A 23,405-nucleotide genomic window follows, 5' to 3' on the forward strand; every position below is an offset into this window, starting at 1 on the left:
AGCAGGACTAGTGAGATGCAGCTCTCACCTGAGCTGAGACTTAAGACAGCTGTCCTTTAAACTGTAAAAACAAACAAACGAACACCTGCTACCTTACCTTTGACAGCTGAGGAGAAGCGGTGATGTCCTCACTCCCACCAACACCGGCCTGGCCAACCATGGAGAGCTCAGTGAAACTCCTCTTCTGCAGCGGACTGTCCATGGCAGCAGGCGTGTACCCGGGGATGAGGCCCTGGAAATCGAACATCTGGCGCCTGTTTACTGGCCACTTGCCTTTCAACACTGCTTCACAGACGTTGTCTAATCGGTTTATCATTACTCTATCCTGAAGGGAGAAGAAAAGTCACGGGACATTGTAACAAAGACCTGGCTAAAATTACTAAGGATAGATACTATCATGATGCTGAAGAGCATCATAATACACAGAAGTCAACTGGGGACAGAGGAGGAAAACAAAATAAAGCCAAAAAACAAATAATAAATAAAACCCACTGAAATAAATTTACTCGGCCCTATGTGGCTCCAATAAAAAAACTATTTTTAACTATAAATATTGAACCACATAAAACAGAAAACATAACCACATTAAAATAACTTTTTTTTGTTTTTTGGAGATATCTCGTCATGTAGCTTAGAGCTTGAGCTTGTGGCAATCCTTCTGCCTCAGCCTCCCAAGTCCTGGGATTACAGATGTGTGCCACTACACTTGGATGCAAGCCTGACATTTTAAAAGTAACCCTCATTCAATTTCCACTAAGAGCTGCTGGTGAATGTCAATGGAGACAGTGAATGCCCACACTTAGCACCTTGACACTGGCCCTTCCGATCCACAGGCCACAGCACAGTGTGTCCCAGGAAAGGGGACATCATTAGCGTCACTATTAATAAAGTTCAGCATTATGAAATGAGCACCAACCTAGGAACACCTAATGAGTGTCAGTTTGTATTCCCTACCTAGTATTGCTTCAAATTTCACTGAAGCGTGCACGTTAAAATTTCTAATTACAGCTCCCAGACCAAGTTTCTATAGATTAAAAGTGCCTACTACTACAAACTTCTGACTGATGTGGGAAACTCCCTTCTATACTCAGTAAAGGAGATTAACTTAATGGGAAATGAAGGGGTGTGGACAGAAAGACAATCTCTTTGACAGTACATTCCTCAGTCCAAAACATCACCCTGCTTCTTAAACATACTAACACTAAAGACTGGCCTGGAGATGACGCATTTGAAGTTTATTTTTGTGTTTTCAATCAGACAGCCCTGTTATGGTGATTAGGGTGATTACTTCCCCACTCTAGAAGACAGACCCAAATGACACAGAGATTTATTATAAAATTATGCTATTTAGCCAAAAAAGTAATTTCCATTTGCCTTTGTTTACAGATAAGTACATTTGGAATGACCTCATGATGGATTAGAGCATTTGGGTCAACTTCCTGCCCTCTTTAGTTAAGAAAATAGTAGGGTTCCAATTATATGAAGTTGTCTTAATCTAAAAGCCTTATTTCAGACAGAAGAGATTTAACGCACACAGTTTTACAGGTCTACACATTTTACTTTTCAAAAGGGTGACTCCATTAACACGGCAACCCACAGAGTCTACCGGGCAAGGTGAGGGACTGGCCAGAGCAGCCCTGAGGAGCCAAAGCCACACACAGATCCGTTCTGAATGTCTCAGACTTTGTGTCCCTTCATCCTACTCTGAAACAGGCTCTTCTGGATGAGTCTTTAAAAACCTAAAAAACTACAGTCTCCATGCACTGAATCAGTCTAGCTTACAATTACAAAAATCAAGCTGAGAAGGTTTCCTCTGTCTGGCTCTTTTTAGATCAATAAAAGAAAATGACAACAAAGAAAAAAACCCCTCCAACCTTGGGCCAGAATGAGAAGGCAAATGTCCTTTCATGAAGGAGCTGAGCCACTGAAGGGTCTCCATCTTCCATGTAGAATCCATCTCGGGTTTCATCCCTAGCAGTGCTCATGGAAGCATTGCTTTCCTCATCAAAATTCTTCCCTCTAGAGACAGTTCCTGCTGAGAAACGAGTTAATGCGCATTATTCACAACCAGAGTGCCTCTGAAACTGGAGGTCAGAAAGGACACAGTTTAGAATAGGAATTCCAGTCAGCTCCATTTTATTGAGTATCTACTACACGTCTAGGGTGGGCCTTCTGCAGATCTTTGCTGTAAAAAGCTTACAATGGTACTGGAGCACAAATGGTGCTGTTTCCGCCTCGCAGGTGAAGCAGCAGAGACTTTCCGCAGCTCCATCACTAGCTGTGTTGGCCCTGCACTGGTTACCTTAGAGGAAGCTGAGAAGCCACCACAGCTCTTGACCCAAAAGCCTCCATTCTTCTGCACAGGGAAAGGGCTAAGGTTCTGTCTACTACTAAAGGTTCCACTACAGCAGATGGTACAGTGCAGTCCTTATTTCTGCTTTGTGTCAGTTTCTGTGACTTAGATAAAAAAAAAAAGCTATTTTCAGATTATACTCTATTTACCTAAGTTAAAATTAAGCATCATTTGTTTTAAAATAATTAACAATATTTACTGTGTATGACTCTTACCTCACATTTGTACAAATTAACACTATATGGAATTAGTAAACTTGACTATGATATTAACCTGCATTCTTTATTTTTTTTTAATCGGTACCGGGGATCGAACTCACGACTGCCTGCTTACAAGGCAAATGCTTATGCTGCTGAGCTAAATCCCCAGCCCCTAACCTGCATTCTTAAACCAGGTGTTATTAACGTGTGCACAACTCTTTTCAGTTTACACTGAAAGATGTTTGATGATACAAAAGGAAAAATAAAAATACATCTAACTATAACTGAAATTATTCCTTTACAGAAGATAATGACACTGATTACTCTTTTAAAAAAGCATGCTGGTCTGACATGGCGCATCCCATACCATGAAAACTGCTAAGCTGGAGAGCCAGGCATTACCTTCAGGCTGGGAAGACTCCTCGGATTTGTCATCGTCCTCCAGCTTTTCTTCTTCATCCACTTCAGAGCCCTTCTCTGACACAGACTTGGACCCAGGCTCTGCATTGCCTTCCACCGCTTTCAGCTCATTCTTCACCGAGCTGGCTTCGGTCTCACATTCTAGCTTGCTGTCCTTGCCCCTGCTGTTGGCTTCTTCCTCCTCTTCTTTCCTCTCAGACTTCTCTTTGGCCGTGGAGTTTTCTGACTCCTCTGTTTTGCCTTCAGCTTGTTCTGTCACCCTCTCATCATGACTGTGAGCTGATGCAATGACTGGAGGAGTCTGGCCAAAGCCTACTGCCAGTGGGTTCAAGGAGGAGACACTACCTGCACCTCGGTTCTGAGCAAAGTTTTTATGTGCATCCAAGAAAGACAACTCCGGGTCATTGAGGATATGGTAGTCTGTCCGGCTGACCCCGTGCTTGGCAGCGCCTACCAGCAGGTCCCGGTCATGCCTTCCACACTCCCACCACTCAGGCAGGTCCAGGCTGGGCTGGCAGAGCTTCAGCCTCTCTCCCAGCTGTGGGTGATGCAAGACTTGTTCTCGAATTTTGCGCAGTAGCTCAATGCGGTACAGAGTTCTCGAGGCTCGCTCCTCTGTGATGGGCTCAATCAGAGAGGCGAGGTCGGGTGGCTCTGTAACACAAGCACTCGTGTTTATTCGAAAAGCCCCAACCACACCTTGAAGTGTGCACTTCCTTATGCCACCTTGCAGTGCTGTGCATCAAAGAATGCTATGAGCCAACATACTCACCATCGTCCGGCTTGGCGGGCATCCGACATACCCGCCGACACATGGCCACAAAGCAGCTGAAGTATTTTTCCAAACTCTCATCAGATTTCTTGTCAAGCCTGGCAAAAGCTCGGAACTGGTTCCAGTCAAACTGCTGTTTCATGGGATCAAAAATAACTCCAAAGGTGGAAACGACACGGTAAAAATCAGCCTCTTCTCTTCTTGTCCATCTATTAAGTAAAAAAAAAGACACTGACTCACACTGACTCACGCTTGACGAAAATGGTAGACAGTTTCTTTTCCCCTCCCCTCAGACTCCAGGGTCATTGCTTTCAGGGTGGGCTTCAGACAGCTTTGCTACAGTGAGCCGTCGTTGCTTCACTGTCCTTGACACATGACTGTGGTCTCTCACAGGCCTACAAGGGCACAGAGTAGGGAACACGCGAGGAATTGAGCCAAACCTTGAAGAAACTCACTTTTGCCGTTTCTCAGATATAATGGCTTCCCTTTCGGCCTCCAGGGCTCGCACTTCCTCCCGGGGCCGCCGTCTGCGCCGGTCCGTCTTCATCAGAGCCTCCTGCCTCATCTGCTGCCTCTTATAGCTGCGCTGATAGGCGGTGATGAGCCGGCGCAGACGCGTGGTCAGGCTGGAGGTGTTCGGCCAGTATAGCTGGCCCAGCTCCGCGCTGCTCTCACCGTGCTTGCCTGGGGAGGTGGGAAAGACAGTTCTCAAACATGCTGCTGCAATCCTGCAATGCACAGGGCTTTCCAACAAGCAAGATGACTATTAGCACCAAATGACGGTGTGGGAAACACATCTCAGTGTTTCATCTTAAAATACGAATAAAGAAAAATAGCAGCATAGAAATTATAAACTATTGCTTTTTAACTCCAGGGGGGTGGACACTTATCAGCCTCACATAAAGAAATACACTTTACAACATGAATATGATATTGTAAGGGTCTCTCCTATAATACACTTACAATAATCCTGAACACACCAAATAATGACAGAATTGTTGCCTAATGATTTTCATTAAGTACAAGGTCAATATTCTAAACAAGCTGGCAGTGTTTCGGATAAATACTTAGCAAATGCCCTATTCCCCAGAGGTATATTTTTAAAGATGCTTATAATTTTTTACTAATTAGTGTGAACATAAATAGATCAATTATCTTGATCTAAAAGTCATTCTATGAAAAAAATTAATGTAATGAAAACTCAACTACAGTTAAGAATTAAAATTATTCACTAAAGAGAGGGGTCAGTGTGGAAAAATAACATAGATGCCTACTTACACATTTTTGATGGCACGAGGCCCTGGCACACAAATTTTGCTGCCTGATGCCTCCCTCACCCCATGTGCTTCTCCCACTCCTTACCGGTGGCGTGTACTTCCATGGGTTCTTCTTTATCCTCTGGAGAATTTGCAAATTCCTTGAAAGCAAAGTAAAAAAAAGACAGACCTATTTTAAGGTTTTGTTTGATTTATCTGTTAAAGAAAAGGCCATTATCTATAAAGTTTAACAAATCTTATATGGGCACATAATGCTTTCACGGTACTGTGAAAGTCAATGTATTCGAGATCTTACATCTATTTCATCTTTGAATGGTGTTCTGGTTGGTTTATATTCTGGATCTTCATCTTCTCTATCAAATTCTCCACTGTAAAAATTTAAAACAGTTTAAATCACACTGGTAAGTAAGGGGTTAGGGTAGGGAAGAATTAACAATCTGCCTAATGCTACTTTGAATTCCTTTACAGAAGGAATTTTAAAACATGTAACCGTGGCAGAATGGGGCTAGAGATGCCACTTGGTAAAGACAAACTTCAGATTATCTAGGTAATGTATGTTGTTTAAACTGTCATGATGTACACAGATAGAATATACTGGTAAACATCAGTAAAGTTCAAATCAAACGCAATGCAGCGCACAGTACAATGTAAGAAATGAATCCTGCCAATGGATGTGACACTGACATAAAGTTTATTAAAATTTTAAAATGTCCTTCTTACCCGTCACCGCCATCTGCTAGCATGTCTGTTCCTCTTTGCTCGGCAGCTATGGCCTTGGCATCGGGCATACCAACTCGTTCCAGAAAGCACAGCGCGGGGTCAGCTCGCATGGAATTGTACTTCTCATAGCCTGTGCCATGCCCATCAGCCCCACAGAGGACACACACGGAAACAAAGATAGGCCCCATCACTGCCAAGTCTCAGCACTGCCACGACACACCAAGTTTGCTTCTCAAGGAAGATTATCATCTATGATGAACTGAGCAGGCTCTATTCAACAGTGTGCTCACTCTAGGGAAGCTTTTAGGGGCCGAGCCACACTTCAGGGACAAAGTCAGAACTGTCACAAATACAAATAGCAAACAGGTTCGCAACAACAGCAGTGTGCCAGGGAGGATTGCTGACCCTATTTTCCCAAGATTTAATTTTGCTTTGCATTTTAAAGGCTCCAAAATGTTCCTTGATGACCTCTGCAGGGTACTCCAAGTCCATCCCTCCCTCCCTGTGAACCGCTGTAGTCCTACAGTAACTTGCATGGCTGGCTGAAAAATCCCCATATACGTAAGGCCAACAAACCTGTCTGATTAGGTTTAAGATGATGCATGTCAGTAAGATGACACTGTTCCCTCTATGGTTTTCAAACTGCAATTTGCTTTTTGACTGCCCAAGTTGACTAGATGGAAAATGGCAGATCCCAACAGTGCACTGCAGGAAAATGATTTTGAGGCTGAGCTCACAAAACGTGGCTGCAGTACATAGGCAGAACAGCACAATTCAATTAGGATGTGTACTACACACAACGTTCTAACTGCTGTAGAGCCGCAAGCCAAACTGTAATCATGAAAGGTTTTATAAGCCATCATTCTCCCCTTTAGTCAGGCTGGGCTGCTGAGAATACCTTCTCGACCTCCAGAGAATTGGGATTATAATCAGGAATCGCTCACTGTATATATCATGCCAGTTCTGCATCCCCAGCCTTTCAAAGTTAACAAGACTGCATCCCACTCGGGGGAGCGGCAAGTCCTCAGCACTGACATTTGTGAAATATTGCTTGGAACAAAGCCCAGGAGGCACTTGTACAGATTAATAGCCGAGGTTAAGCCCACCGTCCACTCTGACACTGGCTGGCAGAGTTAGCAAAGGGAGCCGTGCTGGAAGCAAACTTTAGGGAAGCTATAGTACAACTTGGCCATTATTAAAACAAATATGGTTTCAGTTTTATTTACAGCCAAGAAAGAAATGTTTTCTTCTCAAATACTCAACAAACATTCAAAAACAGCATCTGATATTTACAGTTCATATTAGATTTTTAGTACAGAAAAATGGTAGACGCCAAGAGTCCTTTGGAACTATCCTCATTAATATTATGACTTTGGAAAAGAGAACATAAAGAGTTCTAAATAAAGATAAAGCCATTTAGTCATGATGTATTCAAACAGTAACATCACTTACCATGTTTGAACACTCCAATTAAGAGGGATTTATCTGCTTCTTTATCCCACCAATCTGTAGGAACTTCGGCATGGAAAGGTTCAGGGATCCACACATCCACTTCACTGGAAAGACACCCATTCAAACAATTTTTAAAAGAAACACTAGTATTAAAAAAGAAAAAATTATGGTAGTGAATATAAAACATACCCTCTATTCATCTGCTCCCATAATGAATATCTAAGTACAGTGGGGAGGAACCAGCAAAGGTAAAGAAAGGAGTAAGTAATTCGCCTTCTACAATGTCCAGAAGTGGGTTTGGTCACATGATATACCATTTTAAAGGTCACCCTGAAACACAAGTAATTTGGTTTGCTTCTTTTTATGTCTAAATGGCCTATTCCTGATTCTCGTCACATCCCCAGGCTCAGAGGACAAACACACAAGTTGCGAAAAAGCAGGTAAGCTACTAATGGTTTGTGAAGGTTCTGAAACACTAGCAGGATGATTTCAGATGATTCGAGTTAACTCAGGGAGGTACACAACGAATGCGTGCTTGCACCAACCTTGAGTCAGCACCCTCCAGGATCTTGCCCGCCTGGTCTCCTATCACTTCTTGTCTTAGGTAGTACAGCATGCGGACACGCAGCAGGACCCTGGAGAAGAAGACGAAGGGGGAAAAGTTCTTAACTTCAGGACTGTTTGCCAACAGTGGCTTTTGGCAGCTGCTGCTGTTCATCCATCATCCTGCCAAGGCTGATTAGCCATGCTGCATGGTAGGCTTGAAGCGTGACAGATGGTGGCACATAATCACCTCTGTGTGGTGCTTTCTGCTGGCTTCCAACAGGCCTGCCTGGCAACCGCTCACACTGCACAGAGAGGGCCCACGCTCAGCCCAGCCCAGGCGCACTTCAGTTAGTTCTACCTAGTGCAGCTTGTGAAGTTTAGACACGTACCCTACCATTGCCTCTGAAGTATTGAAGCAAGTTTGTAAACAACTGAGCAGATGGCTTTCAGAAACTGTTCTGCTTCATTATCTCATAAAATTTCCTCAGCTGCTGCCTTAATACCATTTTTGGAAGCACATCAGAAGTTGTAGGAATAAACGAGATATAAAATCTGGTATAAATAAACGAGATATAAAACCTTACAATAAACCCTCAATATGGAATGTCAGGTTTTTCAGATTATATAACTTTGCTTCCGAGCAAGGGAGATGCTGATGGGGGAGGGGAAGAAGGTGGGTCCTTTCCTGCTCTTCTCAAAGACCTCAAAGTGAAAAGAAGCAAATCGTTTTACTCCTAGTTTATATTATTTGGCAGCCTAAACTGTAACTTTAAAATCACAAGATTAAATTCATTGACATCCTTAGTCATTTTCAAGGAATCCATTTTTTTCTAGGAACCATATTTCTAATCCACTTTGGACTTTCTCAATGACCAAAACACAACTCAAGAAAGTCTGCCCAATATATCCAAAGGCCTGTGACAATAGCCCAGCATACATTTAGGGTTGACACCTGAAGACCACACTCTTGGTGGTAGGTAAATTATACTGAGCGCTGGTTTGCTAGCTGAATAACCCTTTCACATGCATGCCCAACAGTGTAAGATCAACATACCACAGTTACACATGTTCGCTTACTTCATCTCACAACAACTCTACGCTGAAGTAGGACAGGTTATACCTTCGATTTTACAAAGGCAAATAACATCGATAACAAAAGACAAATGATGTATACAGGCTCACAGTCACTCTGAGCTCGGAACATTCACAACTAGGTCTTCTGACTCTATCACTTCACACTGCCTCAGGAAGCTGCAACTGTCCTTTTAAAATATCGAAATGACAACCACAGGCAGCTTCAGCCCAAAGGACTATTCCTGATGAGACACAGACCATCCAGGACATGCCTTCCTTGTTTCCTGACATGATTACACTCACGGATGCGCTAAGTCCAAGCCCGCAAACACCTAAACAGAACCCAAGGTGAGCAAAAACAGTGTTTTAATTTTTCAAGTCCTTTCACTTGTTAGCTCATCAAGGTCCTGACCACCACACTTAAACAACCAAATGAAAGTGACAGCGTGAGTCTCAGACTCAGCTGGCACTTTGTTTCTTCTGTGTGAGAGAAGACTTTGTAAGCCCATTTCTACCCAAAGAACATGCTCAGAAAGGACAGCTCCAATAGAAACACCTCCCACTTTTAGCTAGATACTATCCACGACAAAACCTGACATGGGACAAAGAGCTTAATGGTTTCTATTTCTTCCAGTTTGAAACAAAAAAGCTTCTGCTTCAGAAAATAGTTTTAGTTATGCAGAGACTTTAAGAACTGTGAAGGTCACTTTTCTTCTAGAGGATTAAATTCCAACCAGGGCCACTGGTGAGCTGAGTGTCCCTCAAGGGATACATTATGCAGCTGGCCACTGGAAGACAAAAGGATGGCTAGGACACAGCCTCTAACACGAAGGAGCTCACTGCTGTGGAGCAGACAGACAGACACGACCATTAACGGCTCTGAAGCCCCCCTGCATTCCTCCGGCTGTCTACTACTGACTGCCTTGTAGACCAGTCCCCAGCCAGGACACACATGCTCTGCCTCCTGATCTACCTTCATCTTGTTTGTCTCTCATGATCTCAAAACCTGTGAAGAGAAGTAGCTTGCTGTTTTCTAGGACATTCCTCAAATGGGTCTCATTTTCTGCCATAATATTTCCTCACTTCGGAGCTTATCTAAAGGTATAATGCACAGGGAAAAGAAAAATGGGCCCGTTTATTTCAGATGAGATAAACTGGAAGGAATGAACAGTCCTCTTCTGAGACTGAACACGAAGAATTTCAGTTTACATCTCACATTCTCAGTGGGGAGGGTAACCTATGGACCTGCATACTGACAGCAAAATGGAAATCTAAAATCACCACCACCACCCTGACATCTGGGAACAGGAGCCATGATTTCCACACTAAGCTACTTAACTGCAAGGACACAGACGTATGTAAGTGAAATAGGATTTCAGGGAGAACCAATATATCACAGGAGAAATAACGGGTTTCTCAGATGCAAAATGGTTTGAAGTAATGGTCTGAAGACTTCCAGGAGCTTCACAAGCGCCTCAAGGAGAATAAAAACTTCTGAGGTGAGGGGAGCAGAGGTCTGTAATGGCCAGCAAGAGCTCTGCCCCTCACTGGCTGAGAAGCCTGAAGTAAGCTACGAGGCTGGTCTGGGTTCCATAGTGAGCACAAGGTCAGCCTGAACCACAGGGCGAGACTCTGTCTCAGAAAGGGTCAGGAATAGTACTATTGCTAGATATGGTGTTCAGTGCCTAGAATCCTAGCTACTAGGAAGGCTGAGACAGGAAGATTGCCTGAGCCTTAGAAAGTCAGTCTGGGCAACATAGACCTCATGCCAAAATATAAAAATAAATAAAATAGCATTGCTTATCTTAAGTAACTCAAATAGATCATTCACATACAGTGCTTGCCATGGTGCCAGATTTATGTACTCACTTTTGTTGCTACATTTAAAAAGACAAATACAGTTGGGTGTGCTGGTGCATGCCGTTAATTCCAGCATTTGGGAGGCTGAGACAGGAGAACTGCCACAAAGTAGAAGCCAGCCTAGGCTACATAGTGAATTCAAGGCCAGTCTGAACTACATAGCAAGATTCTGTCTCAAAAACCAAAATAAATAAAATAAGTACAGTTATTTATATGCTGCCTCATCTAATTGAGATCTTGCTACAGAACTGCTTTTGACTGGGAAGGAAATCGAGTCCTGAAGAGGTTGAGTAACTAACCCAATATTATACAAAGCTAACAGGTGGTCATGCTTTTTAGAAGCACTATTGTATATACTATTAACGGTGGAAAAATACTGAGAATAAGAGAACAACACATAGAGATGTTCATATGTATTTCAAGCCACGAAATAAATTTAGGTTCAATATTCTTATCCATGAGCTTCTAGAAATAAAGGTAAAGAATATGATTCTAAGCCCACAGTACTCCGTAACTGAGATATTAAAGCAAAAATAATCTGGAAACTCTTAGTTCACTGGAAACAATCATTTGAAAGTAGGGGGGTATGTAAAGCCAACTGTAATTCCCTTCCACATATTAGCTAAAAATTAGTCAATGTTAGCAATGTTCATAGCAGCATTATTTACAATAATTAAAAGTGGAAACAATTCATGTGTCTATTAATGATAAATAAACAAAAATATACATACAGTGGAACAGTATTCAAAAGTAATGACACTGGTATGTACTACAAGTCAGATGAACCTTGGAAACGTTATATGCTGAGTGAAATGAACCAGATACGGGGGACAAATATTCAGGTGGTTCTACTTTGGGAAAACTATTTGGAAAGAACAAGTTAAGTAAAATAGTAGATGCCAGGGGCTAGACAGGACAGAGCTTTTATTGAGAGAAAAGAGAAAGTTTTGAGTTCGGTGGTGATGAATACACAGGATTACAAAAACAATTTATGACCATAATTTCTCATGTACTAATGGCTCAGTGGTAAGTATCACATTATGTATTTTTAAATTCTTAAAAAAATAATAACCTGAAGCTATTTTCTCTTGGGATTTGCCATCATGTTCCAAGAAGAATGGGGAAGTTATGCGGAAGCACTGATTACCAAGTTTCACGCTCCTAGCACTGCTCAGCTTTAAGGAATGAAACGGGTCCGAGCCCCACCCCAGAGACATACTTGTTGCAGTGGTGCTTCAGGTGCTTCTTGTAGCTGTCCTCCTGGAACAGAGCATCTGGGTTACAACTGGCCAGCCAGTCAGCATCCTGCATCAGTGGTTGCGTGCTCTGGGCTTTCACCTTTTTCCCCTTCCTTCCCCTCGGCACTGGGGCTGACAGACCTAGAAGCACCATTATCAGCATCAGCAGCATGATAGAGGTTAACTTGCAGGGCCAGAGGCAGATTTTAGGAGGTATAGGCAGGAAAACACAGGGGATACAGAGCAGCTCTATTAGAGTGTGTCACCAAAGTTCTTGGCAGGTCTCTGAACCTGAAGCATACACAGCATGAGGCAGACCTACCAGAATGATTGACCAAGGCTCGCGTCTGGCCGTCAGCGGTGGGTGTGATCAGATCCCAGATGAAGCTCTTGATATTCTCATCCCCTCTGTAATGGTTGAGGCAGTACACCAGGATGGTTCTGCAGATGGTTTCTACGTCATGCTCAGTGAGTTGACGCTTGTAGCGTCCGTGGGAAAGGATGTCTGTCCATCGGCCCCAGCTGTAAAGCGAGCAGCCAGCCTGAGTGTGGTGCCTCTAACTGCAAGTTGGAGCTTTACCTTAATGGTGAATTTTCCCAGGTAAATCTGGGAAATCTTGACTCAAAACTAGCACTATTTTATCTCCAGTGACAGGAAAGCAAGCCATGGTACAAGAGGTAAGCACACGCCTCATGGAGTGGGCAGTGAGCTCGCTGCTAACAGCTGCAGGGGCCATACTCCTCCTGAAACACAGTCTGCTTGGGACACTGGCTCCCCGGTAGATGTAAGCCATGGCAACCATTTTCAGGAACAATGGAATTTAAAGACCTGGAAATTGTATTTAAACCTTCTGCTATGGTTTAAAATATTTGGCTACTGTTTGAGGTGACTTGAGGAAGGTGTTAGTGTTATCCCCAAAATCAAGGAAAGAGCACCAAGGAGCAGGGTGCAGTAATCCATCTCAAATGGATCCCATATAACTGGTGGAGGATTGTGAAAAACTTTGAGGCTCCTTTTCAGAAAAGGAATGGTTAAGTCCAAGTACAAGAACAATCATAAAAAAAGATACTTAACCACCTCTTGAGTCCTCAATCAACAGGCTAGGAGAAAAGTATGCAGGGAGAGGCGAACACATAACACACTGCTGGCCCTGACCACTTGTTTCCTGTGTTAATCTCTGGCCACAGTATTGTGCTGTGTCATCTGGAGGCTGTCGGGTAGGGTCACTCAATACACAGGCATGGTGGTGAGAAGACAGACACCGCCTGAATCATGCCTGCATCCACGTGACAGCAGATGGAGTCATCACAGCAGTGCTTCTGGGTCATTCGTAAGTAATAACCGATAGTGTGTGTGGGGGGGGTAGATGGATTCCAACTACAGAAAGGAGAGAACCCTCTTCCTATGCCCTGCTTTTTTTTTGTTTGTTTGTTTGTTTGTTTTGTTTTTTCGTTTTTATCGGTACTGGGGATCGAACTATGACCACACACTTGCAAGGCAGGCGCTTATGCCGCTGAGCTAAATCCCCAGCCCCTATGCCCCGCTTTTTGTCCTGGCCTGACTTCTTGCTACTTTCAGGTGCTCTCTGGTTCCTTTAAACTTGTTTCAGTTCCTCCAACTGCAAGGTCGGCCCTCACCTCTATGCCTTTGGACTCACTCCACGCTTCTCTCTATGCAAGTTCCCACATTTCCCCTTCTCCTCCTTGAGTTATGATGTCCACCTAGTCACAAATGTGCATATCACTTTCTGAGGAATATTTCCCCTCTTCTCCGCCTTTCCCAGAAGTGAGAGGTAACAGCTAAGCTGCACCCTCCAGGTAAGGCACTTGCTTCAGTGCTCCATTAGCAGAGTGCTGCTCAGTCCCAGCACAGCAGTGCACTGCCCTTTCTGCTTGCTCGTCTGTCCCCCTCGAGCCACTATGCTGTTTCACTTACAGCTGTACTCCTGGTGGCTGGAAATACCCTAGCCCAGTGCTCAGTGCACAGTAAGTGTTCCATGTGCAAAGATGACTGGGGGTGAGGTTGGCTGAGAGCCCTTCACATCCTCGGCATCAGGAATTACTGATTATGTTCCATTCCTAAGACTTCCAACAAAAGCCTCAGCACTGATCACCACACATAGGTGCAAGCAGCAAAAGGCTAAGGTGGGCAGAGTCTCTACCTTATGTAAGGCAGGAAATGAACTGGATAGGAATCTACCCTTTCAGGAGCCTGTAGTCCAGCAAAAAGAAAAAAACAAAACAAAACACATTCACCAAGTGCAAATGAGCACCTGTATTTTCAAATGTGTCAGTAGTTTAGAAGAGAGATTATTTTTTATAACAGAAAAATATTAAAAATCATTACGTTCATAAAGTTTGTAAAAGTTGAAGTGGAAAAAGACCTTGTGATTTTAGATTCTGTTGGGAATCGTTAATGATCAACATGTGAGTATGGATGTGCCGTATTTATTAAGCTATGAATCCACAGCTCTAGCTTCCAGTGACTCCCTATATCTGGAAGGATCTGAACACTGTGAGACAATTCAACTGCATGACCTTCACGCTAGAGAAAGTTATTGGAGAGGTGTCCATTTGACTGCACGGAGACAGGTCACACAGGTCTAAACATAAACACGGTTTTTCTATGACAATCAAGAATTCTACTATTGTAAAGGTGTAAGTCTACTTTATGTAGCGAGTTTCTTACCCGTAGACGAGTAGATTCTTCTCTACCCTGAAACATTCACTCCGGGCGTAGCCTTGTGACTTATCCTGGGGCCGCCGTGGTTTTGCACAAGGTTTTTCTTCAGAGTCACTTTCCAAGTCAGAAAATTCCATCAGCTCATCCTCCTTCACTGCGCTGTACAGCCTGGTCTGCTTCCTCACTCTTGGAGTGTCAATCACCAGGTTATTCTAACAAAAGAGCAGATACACTTGAAACTACTGAAAGAGGGGTCTGGGTGAGATCAGATGGAGGTCTTATCGGGTTTTCTCACTTACCCTCCCATTCAAAGCATCAATATCCAATTCAGCCTTCTTAGCCCACTTTTGCCAGAAGTTTGGATCATCCAAGGAAATATCTGTCCTATTTCCAGATGCAACAAAACTGGCCTAGATGGGGAAAATACGCATGCATTTGAGACACTTTTCTCAGTCAGAATGCAGAGCAGCCTGCGTTGTCTTCACTCCCGCAAACATGGAGGATCGGCCCTCCACTTGTGTAGATGATGTGTCCCCAACTTATGAATGGGTTTGGTCCAGGAGGATGCTTTGGAAGTTGGATTTATTCCTAACTATGCTTTTGATACAAATACACAACATAAAGTATAAAAACAAACACATATACAAATACTGTACATAAGCTATTTTTACTTGTAGGCATGTGAGCTACTTTTTGCAACTTGTCTGCTCCTATGAATGCTTGTAATGCAAGGTCTGTTTGTATCTGTGAAAGTTTGCAACTCAAATGTTCGTAAGTCTGGGACTTACTATATCGCCCAACAATAAAAAACAACAGATTTCTGATATATGCTATCATATAGATGAACCTTAGAAACATTAGACTGAGTGAATGAAAGCAGACACAAAAGACCATGTAGTATATGAGTCCATTTATATAATATGTCCAGAATAGGCAAATGCAGAGTGAAAGGAAGTACAAAAGTACAGGAGTGTCTAGGGATGAGGGCGACTGGAATGGAGGAAGAGGGGCGGGGACTGTCAGTGAACACGAGGCTCTTTCTAGGGTGATGGGAATACTCTGAATCTACACAGTGCTGAGGGTTGCGAAGTCTGTAATGTAAAAGCACTGAACTACACACTTAAAATAGCTGAACTTTATGATGAAAATTACGTTTCAAAAAAGCTGTTAGAAGGTTAAAAGTAGAGTGGATCACAGTGTGGATAGCTGGGACAGAATGCAGGTGAAACCTCAGAAGGAGCCTCACTGTGAGTCTGTGACCAGAGCAAGTTCTGATACAGAGATGGGGGTTCGCAAGCTCGCAGCTGAAAATAAAGGGGAAAGTGGCAGTGGGAACGCTGGAGGAGTTTACGCTCCTGTGATTTTAGCTAAGAAAAGAACTATAGAGTTTTTAACTGGAGTAGAAAACACACAACCAATCTACAATTGACTAGATTAATCTGACAGACTGTTTCAGAACTCGGAGTGAGGAGGAGGAGGAGGATGGAGCTAGATCTCAGAAGTCAAAAGGATGGGCTCACGGTCACAGGTGAAGGGGATCACTGTTGCCATAAACACAGGAAAAAATGCTAAAGGCAAATAATGTTTCATGTGCCAGGGCTTCCTAGGGAGTTAATAATTAGTGAATTCACAAATGTTCAGTGCGCACTTTGGGAGCACTTTTACAAGACGCTCTCACGTGAACTCATCTTGCTGCTATAGAAAACCCACCTTAGCAAATGTGGAACCTTTCCCTTCAGACTCAATGGTAATAGTGTGAGTTCGCCGCAGAAGAATCTGGTCAATATCTTCCTCACAAAACTTAGATCCTTCATCCTCCTCATCCATGAGTGCACCATAAGCCCCCTTTCGGAGAAGATCCTCTATCTCTTTCTTGGAAAGCTGTTGTACCTGATTTAGAGAAATATTTAAACTAATTTAGAATTCAAAGGAAAATATGACAAAAATGCTTGAAGTACTAAATTTAAAAAGTCAGATGCTGAATAGTTTCTTGGAATATTAGCTAAACAGAAGAAGGGGCCAGATAAACGAATGGTTTCAAGTGTTATTTTACCCCATTGGTAGCATTTTCTCTTCCACTCATAGACTGCAATACAGCTTTATCCAGACCAAGCTTCAAACTAGCCTTGTCGAACATTTCCCTTTCATAGGAATTTCTTGTAATCAGCCTGTAGATTTTCACAGATTTGCTCTGTCCGATTCTATGACATCTAGCCTGAGCCTTGAATAAAAAACAAAGAAAATAAATTAATGGCTACTGCAGTGGACAAAATCTCTGTGTTCTCCCAAGAGTCCTATGTTGAAACCTTGATGCCAGTGTGATGGGATTTGTAGGTGGGAGCGTAGCAAGGTAAGTGGATTGTGAGGGTAGCACCTTCCTGAGTGGGGTTAGTGCCCTTATAAACAAAGGCCAGAGAGTGAAGCTGATGGCTGTTGGCTAAGGACTCAGCATGGAGATAGCTGTCTGCATCAGGCAGAGTTCCCACAACAAGGACCCAATCACTTTGGCAGACTGGTCTCAGACTTCCAACCCCTGAAACTGTGAAAATAGATGCTTATTATTTATACTGTCAATTTACATCATTTTATTATAGTAGCTCAAGGTGACCAAGACAACTACCAAAGACAAGACTCATTTGTCAGCAGTAAGAGAATGTGTCCAAGTCAGAGGATTAGCATACTAACAAATTGTTTCTCATATTAATAAACTATTAGTTGACTTGTTGAGTCATGAGACACCACCTATGCAATGACACAACTTTAATTGTTGTGTCTCTGTCATAATATATTGACGGTATTTTGAAAAAAGCCATCAGTAAGATCTCCTTGTGTGTTTACCTGGAGGTCATTCTGGGGATTCCAGTCCGAATCAAAGATGATGCACGTGTCAGCAGCGGTGAGATTAATGCCTAACCCTCCTGCCCTCGTGCACAGGAGGAAAACAAACCTATCAGAATCAGGTTTGGAGAATCTGTCAATAGCTGCCTGGCGGAGGTTGCCTCTTACTCGGCCATCGATCCTTTCATATGGGTACCTGGAAAATATTGGTATCAACAAAGCTGCCTGCCAGCAAGAATAGACTTGTCCCCTTCTAAAGTATTGTAAGCTGGAAACACTAACATAGTTTCTTTACAACTGGCTGAATGCGCCAAAGATTACCTTTTATTTTACTTGCTATTCAGTGCAATGGCTATACTCTAAAAATAGCTGACCCTTCTAAACAGTAAGATAACAATTTCATTCATAAGTAAGCACTAATCTTCCCTAGTCAAATGAAAGTAATGGGGGAAAACTGCCCACAAAATGTATGCAGTGTTCTCCTATAGTCATCATATAAAATATTTTTATATATAACTAGAGTTAAAAGGAGGTGTGACACATTTCCCCCCATCCCATCCTGTTTATCATAAATGTCACTTCTAGGTGACCTGCTTGGAGACCACATAGGGTGGTTTTTCTTCCTCTTCATTATTCTGCTATGGTGGCTCACCGTCTTTGAATGAGGTAGTCTTCCAGTATGTCCAAGCAGCGCACCATCTGGGAAAAGATAAGCACCCTGTGGCCACCAGCCTTCAGCTTTGGCAGCAGCTTGTCAATCAGCACTAGCTTGCCAGCAGCCTGGATCATTGCCTGGAGCTGAAAATCTGGAGACTCTGCATTGTGTGTTTCTTTAAACTCTTCCAAAATTTTCTCTTCAGCACCTGCAGAGATTGGACAGCATAATGTGAATACTGTAAAAGGTTTTTATTACTAAAAACAATGAATCTGCTTTCAAAACCCACTATAAGTTGTAGGAACCAGGACACTATACTCTTTATAAACAAGAATCCATCTCCTGACTCAAAGTTGGGTCTATGCAAAATCATGATCATATATAAAAGGGATCTAGGTTGAAAAGCACAACACATTGAAGCATTTAGGGGGAAACCCACATTTTCCAACAAACAAATGTTTACTGTCTGTAAAAACTGAATTTCAACAACAGACTGTCAAGCCAGAAGTGGCAGAAACAAGCCAAGGGCCAGATACCTACAGAAAATTTGGAAAGAAATCGCTAAAGAAATGAAGAACTATTTATGAGCTGAATATAAACACAAACAACAAAATCTGTTCTAAAACTAAGAAACAAAGGAACAGAGTCCCAACAATCAAAGTGCAAGGGCTGCAGTTTGAGTCTACAATGGCATATTAACATCATCGAAAGGAGTGCAAAAGAGGTTATTTTCTGGATAAACTCTAGGAGTTTCTGTGGGAACCTGAGAATACTGAAATCTCTACATCTCCCTCCACATTCAGGCTGACTGATAATTTCCTAAAACACAAAAACCCCATCTTGAATTATCCAAACCTGAGAGCTTAAAACAAAAAACAGTCTCTACATGTGCAACACGAGGCTTCCATCCTTTCCTCTCCTTTCCTCACAGTTTCACCATAGATTTTTTGTCTGTTCAAAGACTTGGGCTAGCAAAGATAATTACACTTTCCTCAGGAATAAAGGCAGGACCACTGCTTCCTCTTCTGACGCCACATATGTCCTTAGTCAGGAAGCAGCAGGGGAAGTGTTCTTCCAACGCCCAGGAGGATTTACAGGAATTCTGCAGTCCTGGCCTGGACAACTCAACCTCAGGGTACCCAGGTCGCAGTCCCTATGCTTGGGACTTCAAAAATAACAGAATCACACATCTACCAGGATTATTTCTCAGCCTTAAACTGTTCCAGAAACTTTAAACTTACTATCACGAGTTTAAACATGAGAACTAACGACACACATGCTGGGGACACCTAAGCCTCACGAGCTTTAAGTTAGGTCAAACAGGCCACCAGTCACTCAGACGGTGCTTCTGTAAGAAGCACAAGATGTACCAGGATAACAAGTCAATTCCCATTTTAAAAGTGCCTGGAAATTTACCTTATGACATGCTCATACGGTTTGTTAACTGCGAATCAACAAAGAATTCACTGAGAACAGATTAAAGTCACTTAATGTCCTTTCAAAGTACTAAAAGCGTTTGACAAAATATACTACTTCGTATGGAGGGGCTAATAATGCTCTGCTAGAGTTCCTCATGCTCACTCTTCCACATGAATAAAAAGCTAATATTCACAATGTTTTCAAATGTATTTAAAAAAAAAAAGATTTTGGTAGGAAAAAAGAAAGAACAAAATGCTACTTAAAGACATCAGCCAGAAAGTTCCTGAAAAAAACTGAATAATGTTTTCCCAATGGGAACAAAATTTAAAAATTCAGGTTCTCAATTCAGGAAAAAGTTCTCAAGACAAAATAAATTTAAATCTATAAATTATACTAGATCTTTTAAAAAGTTTGTTATTTTGCACAACATGCCATAGCACTCTTCACAATTCAGAAATAAGATAGATTTTACATTTAGATATTTAGGTACTTATTTTTGTCCATATGGAAATTATAATCTATAATCTAAATAAAGTATAAGTTATTAGGAGTTTAAAACAAGTGAGAAACCAATGAGGGGCTGGATATGGTGGTGCATTCCTGTAATCCCTCAACTTGGGAAGCTGAGGCAGTAGGAATGCCATGAGTTCAAGGCCAGCCTCTGCTACATAGTGAATTCAAGGCCGATCTACCTACACATCAAGATGCTGTCTCAAACAAGCAAACAGAAAAGAACATTTTAAGAAAACAATCATTGGGGCTGGGGATTTAGCTCAGCGGCATAAGCACCTGCCTTGCAAGCAGGCGGTCGTGAGTTCAATCCCCGATACCGATTTAAAAAAAAAAAAAAGAAAGAAAACAATCATTCTGACAAATATATGACATGTCAATTATTTTAGGACAAAAATTTTGAAAATTGAAACAAGTTAGCTGAATTAACAAGAAAAAAATCTGCATTCATTCAAAAAATTTATTCAGATCAGAAAAATAATTTTTCTTCCTTTTCAACACTACCAATAGTTTCTCACAAAGAATGAAAAATGCATTTTTTCTTATGTGAAAAAAATCACTAAACAGATCAATTCAGTTCTTTGTAATGAATTAAGATTCTTCAAGTAGCAGTTAGTTTCCATTAATACTTCATTTCAAATATGATCAATAAACATATTTCCTTTATGACTGTTTGAACATTACTATAAAACCTTTACAGAAAGAAGGTGGGAAAGGTATAGGGAAGGAGAACAATTTCTACCTTTTGATACTAAACTAAATTTTCAAAGCTACCAATTAATTTAACCTGATGTTTTATTTGTAAACAGCAACCAAAAATCTAAATGGAAATAACAGTATGATAAGCCAAATGATTTGTTGGTTTTAAATAAAGTATGGATTTAATTTAGCATGTACATCAAAGACAATCTGAAATAAAGGTACACTTACTTCCATCTGAGTGTTTGCGTTTTAAAAATACATTTTAATACTAAAATTTTTTTTTATTTTAAAGAGGGTAAAACAAAGCAGAACAAAGCAGATCCAAACAAAACAATGCAAGTGACACAAAGCAAGACAACAGGAGATCAACACTGGCTACCATAACGTCTCGTCTCTTGTTTTCTTCGAAATAGCTGTCAAGTGTTTGCATTTTAAGAGCTGGTCACCATCAGGTACTGACCGTAAGGGCAGTGACTATAATGTCAACTAGCCAGATTATCCCACAAATGACAAAGAAAATTTTCTGTTCTTGAAGATTGGGGGGGGGGGCTATTTTTTCACTAAAGTTCATTTCATTAAGTAAGTCTAAGTTTTATTTTCTTTTTGCCCACTATTTTCTGTATTCTTCCTATCTCCAACAATAACAACCGATGTCTCACGACTCTAACCATCACAGAAACTTGGGAGATGTTCTCAACAACATTTTTACCTTCACATTAGGAAATCTAGAATTGAAAATTCCACTCAAATAAAGTTTAGGTCAGGTTAGTAATCACACTTGTGACCCAGTTACCTGTTTAATTTTTAGCAAGAAAAACAATTACCAATACTTCTTACTGAACGTTTACAATGTGCCAGACACTGCCCTACACACTTAAAAGCATTAAATCACATTGCAAGTGTCTCTGATTTTTATGCTTAGCACCCTACCATCACGGCTATGTTCAGCCCCCTCCTACGATGCTTCCGACTCAATGCACACAGTGGCTTCTATTTCTCAAGGCTGTCGAAAGCTTGTGCTCTGTGGAACTGACGTTTGACTGGACAGAGGCAACTTCCCTCTGCCACACCAATACAAATGTCTATACAATCTCTGAGTTTAAGACTTTCTTTAAATTCAATAATCGTGTTTAGAGATGGCTCCCTAACAGAACGATCACTCTAGGCCATGGATAAGAATGAACAGTACTGGCCCTGAAACAACCTCTGTGGCCTACAACATCCATGTGTGTTATCTGGGCAGCTACATGCTTAACGTGTCTTCTTCATTTTCTTAACTACGACTTCCCTTAAAGAAAGGTAGGAGCCTCCTTAGCATACACTTCTTAACTTGTCACAAAAGCAGAAGAGCTGACCTCAGGGTGTCATCAGTCAGAACAAACGCCACAGACACTAAGCTTCAACGAGTCCTGAGAGGCTCTGAGGGGCAAGTGACCTATGCAGGCAGGCCCTGAAGGACAATCAAGCTAGGGAGAGATCAACTTGTGTTGGAAATAAAACCAAATCCAAAACCAAAACATTCAGCAATGCTCACTGCATGTAATTAACATGTAGCCAAACAGGATGAGCTCCATTGTGCTGGGGGCAGTTAGCTAAACGCCACTGCCGAGATCTCTCCTTCCACCACCTTCCTCCTGGCAGTATTCAGGGCTCTCTACCGTCTTCATCTCTCTCTTTGCTTCCTCTGAGCGGCTATTATTATTTATTTATTTTCACCAGATATTAAATGGAAAAAAGGGAACATGCAATGTGTACCCCTACTTACAACACTATTCAGCCTACGTTCCAACCCACCAACAGCTGGTCTGACATCCACAAAGTCTTATAAACTCTGAAAACACTGTGCCTAGCAGGTTGGCATATTAAAGATAACTATCACACGATACTTTCTCAGAAAAACAAAAGCTAGTCCTTAATATTTAAAATGAAACCCACTGATGTCACACCACAGCAATGACCTCGGATTCTGCGCTCTGAACCCGCCCTCCAGGCGTGGACCACCTTTTGCTCTTGATCTAGTGTGGATGCTGGGCATGCACCTTGTAAAAGGCAGAGAGGAACACTTCAAAATCAAATGTCTTTGAGTCTCAGAACTAAGCTCTGTTCTTTCTTTCCGGGAAAAGAATATAACTGCATTGCTGGGTGTCATGTCTCACCCCTCCACGTTCACCCGAAGCCTTAAGCAGTCTCAGATGAGCCTTCCCTGAGATGTCTGGATCCTGGGTGTGTGGTTCTGAATTAGTCTACTGACTGAAATTAGCACAATATTGGGTATGGCTGAATGGATCCACCAAAGACAGAAGCCCCACCCTGGCTGTGGTGCACATCCCAAAAGGTCTGTAGTCCGGATGGGACAAAAGGTAAAAGCAGGCTCACTGCTTTGCAGCTTCCTGTATGCCATACTTCCTCTATGCCATAGACCTTGTCTTCTGCCATGCTGCGCCACCTCGGAGCCAGCTGACATAGACTGGAACGTCTGCAGACAAAGGGGTAAAACAAGCCCTTCCTGGCCAGGTGTGGTGGCGCACACCTGTAATCCCAGCACTTGGGAGGCTGAGTGAGGAGGACCGCCGTGAGTCTGAAGCCAGCCAGGGCTACAAAGTGAGTTTAAGGCCAGCCGAAACTACATAGTGAGACCTTGTCTCGAAAAAACAAAACAGACAAACAGACAGACAAACAAACAAAC

General features: G+C 42.2%; 1 protein-coding gene across 4 annotated transcripts in view; it reads right to left on the bottom strand.

The window, feature by feature from the left end:
- Positions 1-23,405, bottom strand: part of Chd7 (chromodomain helicase DNA binding protein 7) — a 182,449-nt gene that overhangs the window by 9,024 nt on the left and 150,020 nt on the right. For 3 of the 4 annotated variants that reach the window (XM_063258452.1, XM_063258453.1, XM_063258455.1), the window contains 18 exons: positions 18,086-18,296; positions 17,434-17,629; positions 16,649-16,816; positions 16,306-16,485; positions 14,895-15,005; positions 14,602-14,807; positions 12,235-12,434; positions 11,894-12,053; positions 7,740-7,829; positions 7,195-7,298; positions 5,743-5,872; positions 5,318-5,390; positions 5,108-5,162; positions 4,201-4,429; positions 3,746-3,954; positions 2,956-3,627; positions 1,875-2,035; positions 98-325 (listed from right to left, as the gene is read on the bottom strand). In XM_063258452.1, the coding sequence (XP_063114522.1) occupies positions 98-325; positions 1,875-2,035; positions 2,956-3,627; positions 3,746-3,954; positions 4,201-4,429; positions 5,108-5,162; positions 5,318-5,390; positions 5,743-5,872; positions 7,195-7,298; positions 7,740-7,829; positions 11,894-12,053; positions 12,235-12,434; positions 14,602-14,807; positions 14,895-15,005; positions 16,306-16,485; positions 16,649-16,816; positions 17,434-17,629; positions 18,086-18,296 (3,383 nt within the window). The remainder of the gene's footprint in view (positions 1-97; positions 326-1,874; positions 2,036-2,955; positions 3,628-3,745; positions 3,955-4,200; positions 4,430-5,107; positions 5,163-5,317; positions 5,391-5,742; positions 5,873-7,194; positions 7,299-7,739; positions 7,830-11,893; positions 12,054-12,234; positions 12,435-14,601; positions 14,808-14,894; positions 15,006-16,305; positions 16,486-16,648; positions 16,817-17,433; positions 17,630-18,085; positions 18,297-23,405) is intronic. The other variant, XM_063258454.1, reaches the window with a different exon arrangement.

The sequence above is a fragment of the Cavia porcellus genome, unplaced genomic scaffold (genome assembly GCF_034190915.1).
Source record: "Cavia porcellus strain 051 isolate PalLab524CR breed Dunkin Hartley unplaced genomic scaffold, mCavPor4.1 scaffold_11, whole genome shotgun sequence".
NCBI lineage: Eukaryota > Metazoa > Chordata > Mammalia > Rodentia > Caviidae > Cavia > Cavia porcellus.